General features: G+C 38.2%; 2 protein-coding genes across 3 annotated transcripts; one reads left to right on the top strand and one right to left on the bottom strand.

Moving 5' to 3' along the window:
- Positions 1-1149: 1149 nt before the first annotated feature.
- Positions 1150-5957, bottom strand: LOC106920847 (uncharacterized). 2 transcript variants are annotated; one of them, XM_088009519.1, is made up of 9 exons: positions 5824-5957; positions 5088-5403; positions 4162-4223; positions 3924-4034; positions 3663-3836; positions 3385-3420; positions 2180-2284; positions 1967-2084; positions 1150-1844 (listed from the first exon to the last, which is right to left on the bottom strand). In XM_088009519.1, exons 1-9 carry the CDS (start codon positions 5896-5898, stop codon positions 1372-1374), a joined length of 1470 nt encoding a protein of 489 aa, XP_087865645.1. In that variant the 5' UTR covers positions 5899-5957; the 3' UTR covers positions 1150-1371. The 2 variants fall into 2 exon arrangements, with proteins under 2 accessions (XP_087865645.1, XP_014847623.2); XM_014992137.2 differs by lacking the exon at positions 5824-5957 and having other exon boundaries at positions 3663-3833; positions 5088-5794.
- A 1854-nt stretch (positions 5958-7811) lies between these two features.
- On the top strand, positions 7812-10679 carry LOC106920842 (paired box protein Pax-5-like). Its single transcript, XM_014992126.2, has 6 exons — positions 7812-7854; positions 7939-8104; positions 8623-8820; positions 8897-8937; positions 9011-9106; positions 10442-10679. Exons 1-6 carry the CDS (start codon positions 7812-7814, stop codon positions 10558-10560), a joined length of 663 nt encoding a protein of 220 aa, XP_014847612.2. The 3' UTR covers positions 10561-10679.
- The last annotated feature ends 2003 nt before the right edge of the window (positions 10680-12682 follow it).

The following is a 12682-nucleotide window of genomic DNA, read 5'->3' on the forward strand; positions in this document are numbered from 1 at the left end:
AGCTCGTCAGCACAGACCTTTGTGGTACATTTCAAACTATACTGAATGGAGAGGAAGAATAAGAGATTAATTTCTTAAATGTACATGATTCTATATTTTCCCGCATGTAGAATCCTTCGTGTGCTATTTTGAATTGGGCTGTTTTTATCAGAGTCGACTACTTTTGTCTGAAAAACCTCAGGCAGCTGCTCTGCTCATTAATAATTCAGCAGCTTCACAGCAGAACTACTATGAGACAAGGCTTTGAAAAAACCCACTGGCTCCACACGGCTTTTATTCGTTCGGCATAAACAAATGCAAGCTTCATATTAATAAAGCTAACCACTTTTATTTATTGGCCTAAATATACTTTCTTGCAGCCTCAACATTAGCTTACCCTCACAAATACGGTGTTTACGGTTTAAATGTCACAGGCAACAAAAGGACATTTTTCAAACTCATTTTTTTTACTACTCAGCATTTAAATTGACTATTAAATAGGGAAAAAAAAACATTATTGGAATCACCCAAAAGTAGTTTACTGTATCCACATTGCTACACGTAACCCAATCAGCAAAATATTTTTCATTAAAAATTATATAAAATGTTTACAAACAAATTTTGCCCAGCCAATATGATCATAGCCAGGAGTTTGGCAGTGAAACTAATAGTAGATTCATTCAACGAGTTCTTTTTTCTTTTCTTTAAAGCAATCCACACTTTGATATATTATTGTATTGAATATTATAAATGCAAAGAGCTACACCATATTGAAAAATGTACCTTACAGAAAAACAAAAATTAAGTGTATTTTGAGAATACATATCCATGTGCAAGTAGTAAAAACGCTAATTAAAACTTTGGAATCATATCCTAATAGCAATTAAAGTATCAAAAATCCACCTTAAATCCTCAATGCAGACCGATTAAAGGCTGGTTTCTATAGTAGATGGTAGATATTTGAAAATTGTCAAGGTTTTAAAAAAAAATGACAATTTGGTTTTAAACTGAGGTTGAAATCATGCAACCTCAGTTTAAACAAACTTAAACTGTATTTCAGTTCAAAGGTTCACTATTTCTGCATAGTAGAAATGAAAAGGAAGAAAACAACCATAGCAAATCAGAAAAAAATGTAATGTATAATAAATATAAAGAGACTCTTCACATGAATTGAATCCATATGCAAGGCTTTAATATTTATAACATTAATTGTTCTTTAAAAATTTAAAAACTTGAGTATAAACTTTCACAAAACTGAAAAAAGGCTTAAGCTACTTCCACACTTGATTAAATTAATTTTTCATTAATGTATTTTATGCGTTATTAAATACATATTATAAATAAACTGAGCAGAACATTTAATGCCACTAAAAGGGCATAATTTCACATCACTTATCTCCTTCGGTGACGTACTCTCTGCTTTGGAGACAGAAGGTTTTCACTTCCAATGTCAATGTCACCGTGTGGATACAAATCCCCGCGTTTTATCCCCCCTCTTTTTCTCCACTTCTCTGCTTCTCTGCTTTTCCTGTTCTTCTTTCCAGCTTTCTCCTCTCTCTTTTTGTTCTCCTGAGAGGTTTTGTACTCTCCATGACTGCGCAGCATGGGCCTATAGGGGTCAGCGGGGCAAACTGCATCATCAATGGTGCAAAAATGCCTCCCCAGAAATCCTCCTTCCCGCTTAGCCTGGGCTTCCCTCCTCAGTCGCTTCACTTCACGCCTCTCTCTGCGCCTTTCAGGCCAGGTCTTCCTCCTCCCAGGATGAGCGCCAGGCTCCAGCTTTGTCCTGCTTCTTCCCTGCATCAATGGCGTATCTTTGCAACATTCCTGCTGTGAAGAAGTCGGGGGTCCAGCACTCGCAAGGTCTGAAAGCACATGTCAAATTTCACAAGTTTAAAAACCTTTTGTACAATTAGTGCAGCTGAAAGACTTTGTTCTAAATGTAGATATTTTTTGCAATAATTATTTAAAAGCAACTTTTAATCACCTCTGGCTGGTGTGAGCGTCGGGGCGTTCTGCTGCAGAATGTCATCCAGAGTGTCATAATAACAAACATAAGGCAGTGAGGGAAAAGTGCCACTGATCATCCTCCTCTTTGTGCACTCCTGATGTCAAGAAAGACAACCATCCAAATGAGTGAGAGAAAAAGGACAAAATATAGGAACAGAGCATCCTGAGATGGTGAAAGTCATCTACTTACATGACCATAATGTCCCCATTTTGAGCAGTTGTAGCAATGAGCATGGTGGCTCTTATGTTTGAGGCTGCAGGCGTTTCTGGGTCTGAAAGGAACCCCTAACTTGACCTAGAAAAAAATGAAATTGACCTTTTATGTTTTGCTTGGCATTAGATTAAAATGCATTGACAAATCCATACTTCAATTGCCACAGAGTACATTAAAAAACATATTTTCCTCAGTTTTTCTTCTGCCTTTATCGTCACCTCTGTTACTGACATGTAAAGTATTGAGACCACATGTACTTTTCCGTAGTTTATCACACTATAAACACAAACTTTATTGTGAGTTTTTGTGCTTAGTCAACGTAAAGTAGTAAATAACTGTAAAGTGAAGGAAAAATGTTTTATGATTTTCAAGTTTCTCTTGAAAAAGTGAAAAGTGAGGCATGCTTCTTGAGTCGACATTTTGTAGAGCCACCTGTAGCAGAGCTGCAGCTGCAAGTCTTTAAGGATACGTCTCGCTATGGAGACAGAAAATTTTACCCAGTCTTGCTTGCAAAGCTGAATGGAAAGTGTCTGCAAACACTGATTTTGGACTTAGTTATGAATTTTAAGAAGGTCACTCTTGCACACTTCTTACTTTACTTCTACTGCATGTGAGTACTTCTTGATTTGATGGCAAGTTGAACGATTGTTCTCATTCACAGAATTTCATTTTATTGTTGACTTGTATTGACCCTGCATGTGACAAATATATCCGAATATATCCTTTAAACAGCTGTAATCATCTCTCAATAAACTCTGACCAGTTTTTCTCCTCCTGTTGCAAGATTGTTCCACTATTATGACTGACCGTGGGGTTGGTGTGTTCGCACAAGGATTTGCATGGAAGTTGTATTTTGATCATATCTGACCAGGAAACAGTCTTTGTCTCTAACATGGCTAATGGCAAACTGTAAGCTGAACTCCTGATGGCTTTCTTCTTGCCTCTCTTCCACTGAGGCCATATTTGTGGAGTGCACAGCTAATAGTAGTTCTGCAGACAGATTCTACTCCCTGAGCTCTGGACCTCTGCAGCTCCTCCAGAGTTACCACCGGATTCCTGGCTGCCTCTATGACTAATTATCTCCTTGTCCAGCCTGCATGTCTAGGTGGACTGCCATGTCTTGATATTGTAGTTGTGCAATGCTGCAGATTAATTAGGAATAAAATAAAACTTCCTCTTACAGTCAGGTGGTATTGTCGCCATGTATCTGGGCAGGCCTGAAAAAAAACCCACAACAAACAAAGAATAAGAATTTCCCTCTGAGCAACATCCAGATAAACACGGTAGTTTCACAGAAGAGGAAATGCAGAAACAGAGCGACACTTTGTAAAAATTGGGCTAAAATGCAGAGATCCTCACAAGATTATAGAATTAAGTTTCAAGAATTTCTTCAACACTAAGCACACTTTAATCAAAACAATCCAGGGAATTTCTAATGAGAGTTGATAGATGAACTCACATCAAACATGTGGCCGGTCACGCCGCAGCGCTGGCAGTGCTGCTTCCACACTGGAGGCACTCTGCAGGGATTGAGGGCATGCGAAGGTAGCCCACAAGTGGAACAGGGCCGGCTCGGGCAGTCTCTTTGGACGTGGCCCTGGACGCCACAAAGGACACAAGTGGGACTTTTCTGCTGAGGAGAACAAGATTTTTTTTTTTTTAATCCATTTTTGATTGATGACATGATGTTGTCAACAAACACAGGTGACTTTAGCTGTACCTTGTGAAAGTAGCAACTTCTGGCGACGTGTCCCATCCTGTTGCAGATGTTACAGATGGATGAGCGACCAGCCATGAAATAGCGACTGCCCAGAGACCGAGTGCCTCCATACTGGACATATTGGAAGATCCAAATTGAGTACAGCAAATAACTATTTCTGAGTTCCTACAACATGTTATCACTTGATATTTTCTGAATCAACAAGCTTAGTGTTTGAAATCTAGATAATAAAGATTACCTTGTCTTTGTCTGAGACAGCCCAGGAATCCCCTCCTGATTTCACTTCCTTGTCTGTCATACCTTGATGGAGAGAATGACCACAAAATGTTCGCGTTACCTGTTAGTGGAGGGGCCACTAGGGCTGCACAATACGAGGAAAATAGTGAATTCTGCGATAGGGACACAACTGGCAATAAGTGATTAAGTGTATTTGATGCAGTATCAGCATCAGTAGTCTAGTAAATCTTTACTCGATTAAACATCCAAATATTGCTGTCCTTTTTGGGGCCCAAGATTTTGTGTAACTCTATAATATTGCCTTCACATAAACAGTAGATGGCAGAAAATACCAAGTATAAAAAGATGCCTGAGTTTTTATTGAATGTAAAGAATTAATTACAAAATTCAAGTCTTTAATACCAAACTACATTGATTTTGTAAAACTACAGTTATGAGCTATTTTGATAAGACAAGCATTAATGAGAGAAGCACACAAAGAGCCCATAGTTACTCTGGAAGAGCTGCGGAGCTCCATAGCTCAGGTGAGAGTATTGGCTGAAAGGGGAAATAATTTGTGCCCTCCACAAATCTGCAATCCTATAAGAAAACCTGACACAGGCTGCAGCAGTTTCCTCTTCAGCATAACAACAACCCAAACTCACACCCTGGACTACAGTGAAATGGCTTAGATCACACCTGAAGTAAATGAATAGTTGTTATGAGTTAAGTAATTCTGCCATTTGATTCAGATATGAAGAAATGGATCTAGATCTCAGAAATCATTAGTTTTTATTAAAGCATATTCATAAGGGGACTATGTAATCCATTTAGCTAAATTTTATGTCTTTTTTATTATTATTATTAATATCAGACAAAAATATGTTTGCACTTCATCTACTGTGATTAAAAGTAAGATAAATAATGCTGGCAAAGATGATCTCTAACCTTCATCTTCAACATCCTGCTCGGAGCTCTGCCAGCAGCCGAGGTTGAGCTGGATGCTTGGGTCTTCCGCCTGCTCCTCTCCATCCAGGATCATCCACTCCTCAATAGGCTGATCGCTGTCCTCTTCCAGCTGCTCCTGTGAACCAGCACTGGAGACACTGCTGGTGTCCTGATGAGTCTTTCCAGAGGTGATGGAGAAAGCAAGGAGCAGCGGAGGAGAGCTGTCTCTGCTGAGCTGTGAAAACAGCTTGGCTCTTTTCTCATGTTTCATGTAACCAGAACACGTCTCTTCTCCACTCTCTGAAGTGATGGAGTCCTCAATGAAGAAAAGGTGGTCTTTGATATTTCCTTTACCATCCGATACTTCATTTTCATTGACAGAGTTCATAGTACAATCTTAGGTGGCTACGGAGCGCCGCTCAATGGTGAAATCGTGTATTGCATCTAAGCAGCGCGGGACAATAACGCATGTTACACTACTACTTCTCAATTCTCACCCCAACAGAAATTACATTGGATCAAGTTGTTTTAAAACTTGTTTTGTTTTTCAAATACTTTAAAGGATGTTCTGTAAATGTTTCTAACATATCGGAAACGCACTAAGGCAAAGCGCGTTTCTAGGTACCCTAGCACCTAGCAAGAAAGCTACATTACAAACACGGCTAATACGATGTCAAAACAAAGGCGCTTTTGTGTAGTACACTAATTTATTTCACTGCATCTCGGTAGCGATTACCTCTGTCAACTCAAAACGCATTTCTTCCACAAAGCAGAGACAAATGTAGTTCCCACTAAGCAGGTTTGTGTACATGTGGTTATGATTTGAATTACTTAACCGGCGTTTCCGGAAAAAGTTGGACAGCCAAATATAAACCCGGAGTTACGTCACTTTTCTTTTCCGGGGAAATGAATTAATGGAGAAATTACATTACATCTTATCGGAGCCAGAAAGGTCTGCAACCTGCGGCTCTTTGAACCCTACGTACTGCTTCCCTAGTAACTTTGACTGTCTGTTTTTAAAAATAGACATAATAAAAGCTTTTCAGGTTTTTGATGCAATAATTGCATTGAATCTTCACAACAAATAGTAAAATATGCATCGTTTTCCACAAATAGAAGAAATGTATGTATCTACTTTTTTCTTTTTTTGCAAAAGTTGTATATTATTTATTTAATTTGAAATCTGGCAACAAAAATAAAACAAAAGTCTTTAAAAATGACCTGTAACATACTTATCAAATCCAAATTGTCTTTATTAACACATGTACATTTTTCAACTATATATGAGTTTTACTTGGCTGGACTGAGGGAAAATAGCTTTTTGAATCATAAAGATTGTCGACCCCTATTGTAAACCAATTGTGTACTTCTAATGTCTACTGAGTAGACATTAGAATAATTTTAAAATGTATTGAGGAAATTATATTTTACAATCCTGCGGGCTTTATGAATTTAGTTATTGTGTTCTATTTTAAATATAAAAAATATTCATAACACTTTTGGATTTTTTTTTCTTTGTCTTTTTTCTTTCTTGTGATGTTACAGCAGAAACCTAATGTATTTTATTCATAATTTTGATGATAGAGCAAAACACAGTGACAAGTAACTCTAAAGTGAAGGAAAAGGGTATCCATGCTTTTTATGACTAATGCCACACGTTCTCAAATGGACTTATGTGTGGACTTTGACTAGTCCATTTTAACACATCAATATGTATCAAGATGGATCAATTAATTCTCCTGACTGTGAATGTCAGTGTCTCTTCTCTCTTGAAGTCACTAACATTTATTTTTGTAGGATTGGGCTGTATACCTGTACATACAACTCTGACCTGCCCTTGCTGATAAGAAGCATCCTCAGAGTATGATGCGTCCACAACTATGTTTGGATAATGTGGATATCATGTTATTTTCTGTCACATTTCTGCTGTTTTTACATAGGTCAAAAAGTTTTTATTTTAATTTTTTTCAGTCAAGAAATCTATACTAGCCAGGTACAAAGACTGGGTGGGAAATTGATCAATAAGCACTCAAAGTCAAAAGAAATAAAATCTTTAGAAAGCCTGAATAACTAACGATGAATTAAAAGATCAAGAAAATCTAGTTCTTTGAAATTAAAGAGATAAGGAATAAAATTATGTTCTTAACGCTTAAAATCCCCCCCCTTTTGTTCAACTGATGCTTAATAATAGATGAATTACATCGCAATTCTTTCTCTAAGCATTGCTGAAAGAGCTCACTGCTGGGTTAAATCTTTATAATATTTAAAAAAGGAAAAATTGAACGACGTCGACAATATCAAGTTGAACATTTAGAAGTTTCTTTTAAAATCCAGACATACTTTTTAAAACGACCGTTCGCTTAGGGCTAAAGAGAAATGCTCAACAGTTATTACAATTTGTCCTGTCTGCTCCCTTCTTTTCGTATAAATGCGCTCGACGAAACCATAAGCGCCTCAGCCCCGCCTGTGCGCTCAGAGGCTTTCACTGCTGTTCACTGATCAGGTGCTGAAAGTATAGTAGAGAGGAAGTCTGCATTTAAAGTTTTAAGTCTATACTTTATTTTCAATTTCTCCGTTTGTTTGAAGGTCCATCGCCAAACTTTGTATACAGAGCTGGATCTAGGATGTAATTTTTTGTTTTGCTCAAGTTTCTGTGTCTTATCTAAACCTTGGAGGTAGAACCACGACAAGTTTAGCTGGTCGTGGTTCTTTGACGTGTCTGTGATGGAAGTAAGTTTTGGACTGGTTCCGTTCACAGTTGCGCACAGTAAGTATCGGAATCTCGCATCCTTTCCACAGAGGCTGTCTGAAGTCCTGGAACTGGGTCTTCTCGTTTTGCTCCGACACTCAGGGTTCGGCGGGGTAAACCAGCTCGGCGGAGTCTTCATCAACGGGCGGCCGTTACCGCACGAGGTCAGACACCGGATCGTGGAGCTCGCGCAGCACGGGGTGCGCCCCTGTGAGATCTCGCGCCGTCTGCGCGTCAGTCATGGCTGCGTCAGCAAAATATTGACCAGGTAGCTGCAGTTTAAAATGGGTTCAGTCATATGGAATCAGGAAGTTATGACATCATAAAATCTTTCAAAAACAAATGTTTAAAAGTTCGCGGATTCTTTTAATGCTTTTATCGAGTCATCGTGTCTGTTTGTCTTTCGGTCTGTCTATTTTAATCAGGGCGTTTGACCAAAACCAAAAATCTTGAAACTCGCTGCATACAATGCACAAGCAAAAATAACAATTATTAGAAGCTTAATAAAAGGATTGTAGTTTTTTTTTTTTTTGTCATAATTGCTTTCCACGATTTTTAATTTGGCATAGAAAAAAAGAGTAGTCGTTTGATTAAACTTAACACAACAAAAAAAAAACTCGATATTCACCACCAAATGTTGTGGCATGTGGGTTTGATTGATAATGCTAATTTAATGAAAATGGAAACTACACAAAGTAAAAGTTGGCAGCCAACGGGTTGCCTGTTTATCCTTGTGTGTGTAAGTGTCAACCTTTCCTTGCCACACACGACTCTTAAACATGCCAGGTACAACGAGACAGGAAGCATCAGACCGGGGCTGATAGGTGGCTCCAAACCCAAGGTGGCGACCCCCACAGTGGTGCAGAAGATCCTGCAGCTGAAACACAACAGTCCCACGATGTTTGCCTGGGAGATCCGGGACAGGCTGGTGCTGGAGCAAGTGTGTGACCCAAGCAACGTTCCCAGCATCAGCTCAATCAACAGGTAAGGGTTTCCAGGTGTGTTTCTGCTTGACAGCAAAGATCTGGAAAACAAGTGTTGATTGTTTTGGTGTTTGCAGGATCATCAGGAGGAAAGTTCAAGCGAAGCCTTGTGAAGATGGTGAGTGTTTCTCTGTTATACTTCTATATGCCCAGTCTTCCTCTCAGTGATGTTTGTGCCTCTGTATTGGCAGCATCATCTGTTTCCATGGGGACAGACTGTCCCTCTGAGTCCAGGTTTTCAATAGGAGGGATTCTGGGACTCAGAAAATTCAATAAACAAAACGAAGGTGAGAATCATTATATGTTCAAACAGCATGTGTCCGTAATACAGTGAGCAAATTTAAGTGAAGTTGACATTTTAAACTAAATGTCATTTTTTGTTAAGCTACTTAAATATTACTCAAAGATTCAGCATCATTTTTGTTGTGAAATGATCTTTGTTTTGGCAAACGTGGGTTTTGACAAGGACATTCTGTAATCTTTAATTTTATCCTTTAAAAATAATATTTCATAGATTTCTTTGCATGCCTATAATATTTATCACATATAAAGGACAAAAAATAAGTGGTTTATGTGCATGACAACTGGTATTTCACATACCTATTAATTTCAAGCAATCCAATAGATGAAATATTGTTTGTTTTTTTGTCAGTAAAATACTTGGTGTTTTTTTGTTTGTTTGTTTGTTTTACAAGTGTGAGGTGTGATAATAGTTGTGGTGTGTTCATTTTGTCCAAATAAACCTGTCATGTTTTAAATTATTTTATTAAATTATTTGTACATACAATGTTATGTCCGTATAATCAGATAAGCTTGTCTATTTAGGATATCTTTCATAAGAAATCTATTTTTATACTAAATTAATGTCTTTTCAAAAAATAAAGATGGAAAAAAAAAAGAAAGTACAAAGCTTTTTCTTGGTTAAGGTTAATTTATCCTAAACAGTAATTTACATCTTTTGATTCTAGGAACTGTTGCTTTTCTGCTTTTCACATAATCTTTGTAGAAACAGTTCACTTACATGGCAATCACTCTGAATGTGTAACTACTGGGAGAAAAATAGTTCTCACAATTTTGAGTGATATTTTTCATTATCACCCAAAATTTCCATTCATTTCCATTCAGGCAGGAAATGAATGCATTGCAGTCTATATTATTTTTCTGTCCACGCATTAAAGTCATTCAAAATGTTTAAACGCAATTTAAGTTTTTAATTGAAATTGTTAGAGAAAAAGGTCACAAAGTAGAAAATAAGCACTTAATAAGAATAAACATTTGAATAAGCTACGAATACGCACAGCATTTGTTAAAATGGCTTTTAACTGGAGACCACACAGGAGACGGATGCGTAAGACTTTGTGCTTTATGTTAATATAAGTCAGACGGAGACACTGCAAGCAGCAGGAGGTCCACTTCGTCTCCCCAGGTCTCCATCCTCCTCCCTGCCTCCCTTTCCATCACAGGGAGAATTAGAACAGGCGGCTTCGGAGACAAATAAGCATAGTTATCTATACGAATACAGCCATCCATGTGGGCTGTTTTTCATTCTTCTAATTAGAACAAATGGAGGTGGAAATGGAGATAAAAGCAAACCTATACGCTGAAGCTGTTCTGTTTTCCAGGAGCGGACGAGTCCTGCGGTGGGCACCACACCCAGCTCTGTCTCTGGAGCAGGTCTGACCTCAGCTCGCCATTTCGCCATCAGCCGCCAGCTGACCATGATTCAGATCCGCTAGGTTAGTCTGCACTGATCTGACGTGACGCCCGGCGGATCTTTCGCCTTCGGTCTTCATTTCACCGAAGGACAGAATTCATCATGTTTAAAATCAGAGAAAGCATATTAAAATCAAACTAAAACCACCCTCCTCTTATGTTGTTATTTGTTTACATAATTTGGAGGATGGGAACAGCAAGGTTGCTGTGATCAGTTCAGAGTGTTGTGCCCTGTCCCTGTGGTCATTTTCTGCTCAGTCAGTGGCTGTAAAGCAACATCATTAGAGGCCCCATGATGGACAACAGTGGCTGCTTTCTGTCCTTTGTGTCCAATTCCCTTGCCTGCTCTCATGGATGAGGAATCTAGGAAGATGAGAGCTGCTGAAGGGACCAGCAGGGTGAAAAAACATCAGAGCAGCTCAGAGCTTTTTTGTGTGAAGGCATACACCGACCAACAATCAAATTCATTTATGAAGCAGATACTGACAGAATTTCAGATTGATTCTGTTTGTTTCTGCAATGCATTTGTGTTGAGTTGTGACTGAGCAATGAATAAGCTGTCTATTCGCTTTTTACCTTAACATTTCTCAAAAATGTCCCATTGACTTTGTCTCTGTTATGTTGCATTATAGTAATTCTAACAAAAGGACATTCTCATAATATATAGATAAACTATTTTATATACATAGATTTTTTTTCCCCTAATTGATCATATTAGAAAATCAGAAAATAGAAAAAAATAGTACATTTGGTGGGAAAGTGGTCTATGAAGACCCTAAGTGTGTTTCAGCACAGTTATTCAGAATGAAGCCACTCTAGGTTTTGACAAAATAGAAAACTTTTAAAAGTTGACATGATGTCTCCAGGTCAAAAACGACATTGGTTTTATTTCTAGCATCTTAAAGAGCCACCAGCAGACCTGTAGTCTGACAGTGAAAACATACGGAACTATCCTTTTCAGTGGAGCTTCATTTTCCAGAGCCTTGTGTTTCTTCAGGTTTTGATTCAACAGGGAGTCAGTAAAGAGAAGCAAAAATCGGAGAAATGTGATATCTCTCCACCTGCATCTGTCCACATCAGCTTAAGGTATTTTATTGATGTCTTGTAGGCATCCTTGACTCAGTCAAGAAATAACTTACAGGTCAGGAAATTGCAAAATGGAAGAAAATATTCTCTTTTTAAGAAACGTAAAGATGTCTTCGGCTTAGAGGGCATAAAATGGGGGCCAACCCTAAATACTAACAGCTCTACCAGAAGAAGGAAAAGAAAGAAGAAAAAATCTGGACGACTAGACTTTTTGTCCTGCTATGTCCATACTTAGTCTCTAGAGGGCAGTGTTTTCATCATCATTCTCTGTGCCACGGGTTTCTTGCTTACATCTCAGTTAATAAACAAATAACAGTACAAAACAAGACCATGTTTATACGACACTAATAAATTACTTTGTGGGACAAGCTGAGCCTGTTAGTTAGAATCAAGTAATAAATCCAGGATTTTTTTTTTGTTTTGTTTTTTTGGTCCAAACAGCTCCTGTAAAGTGAAGGCAAATGTTTTTTTTATTTACTTTAAAGCACAATATTACAGATGTTAAAAATATTTGCTCTGCCAACACAAATTCTTCAGCTGAGACACATTTGTATTGGTTAGATGTCACCCTGAGTCTTTCAGACATTTAACCTGGTATTTAACATCAGTTAATCATTAAGCACTTTCACCTCAGGTTAAACTTAGATCGAGCCTCATATTTCCCTGTCTTGACAACAGTGACACCAAGAAGCTGAGGTTTAAATCCTGCTGCTGCTGTTAATCAATACACCCACTTCTCATGGTGTTTCTGCTGAATTTATTGTGGGGAAACGAAATGAAAGGTTTATTTCACATATGAAATAAGGCTTTTTTGTGCCTCTGATTGTGTTTACTATTAAGAAAAGAACCAAAACTTTAAATCCCACCACTACACTGCAATCAAACTGTTTTTACCTGATGCAGTGTTGTTTGTTGACACCATTATTCCTGAGCGAACCCAGATCACATTGTGGGGTTCCACAGTGTGGATCCATCCGCAGGCCACTTTAAGTTGACATCTACTTCACCAGCCTAAAAGATCTTCTATTACAACATCTCATACTCTGTGTGAGCTGATTACACAC

Source organism: Poecilia mexicana, unplaced genomic scaffold, assembly GCF_051168715.1.
Source record: "Poecilia mexicana isolate PSO_F unplaced genomic scaffold, ASM5116871v1 scaffold_10, whole genome shotgun sequence".
Lineage (NCBI taxonomy): Eukaryota > Metazoa > Chordata > Actinopteri > Cyprinodontiformes > Poeciliidae > Poecilia > Poecilia mexicana.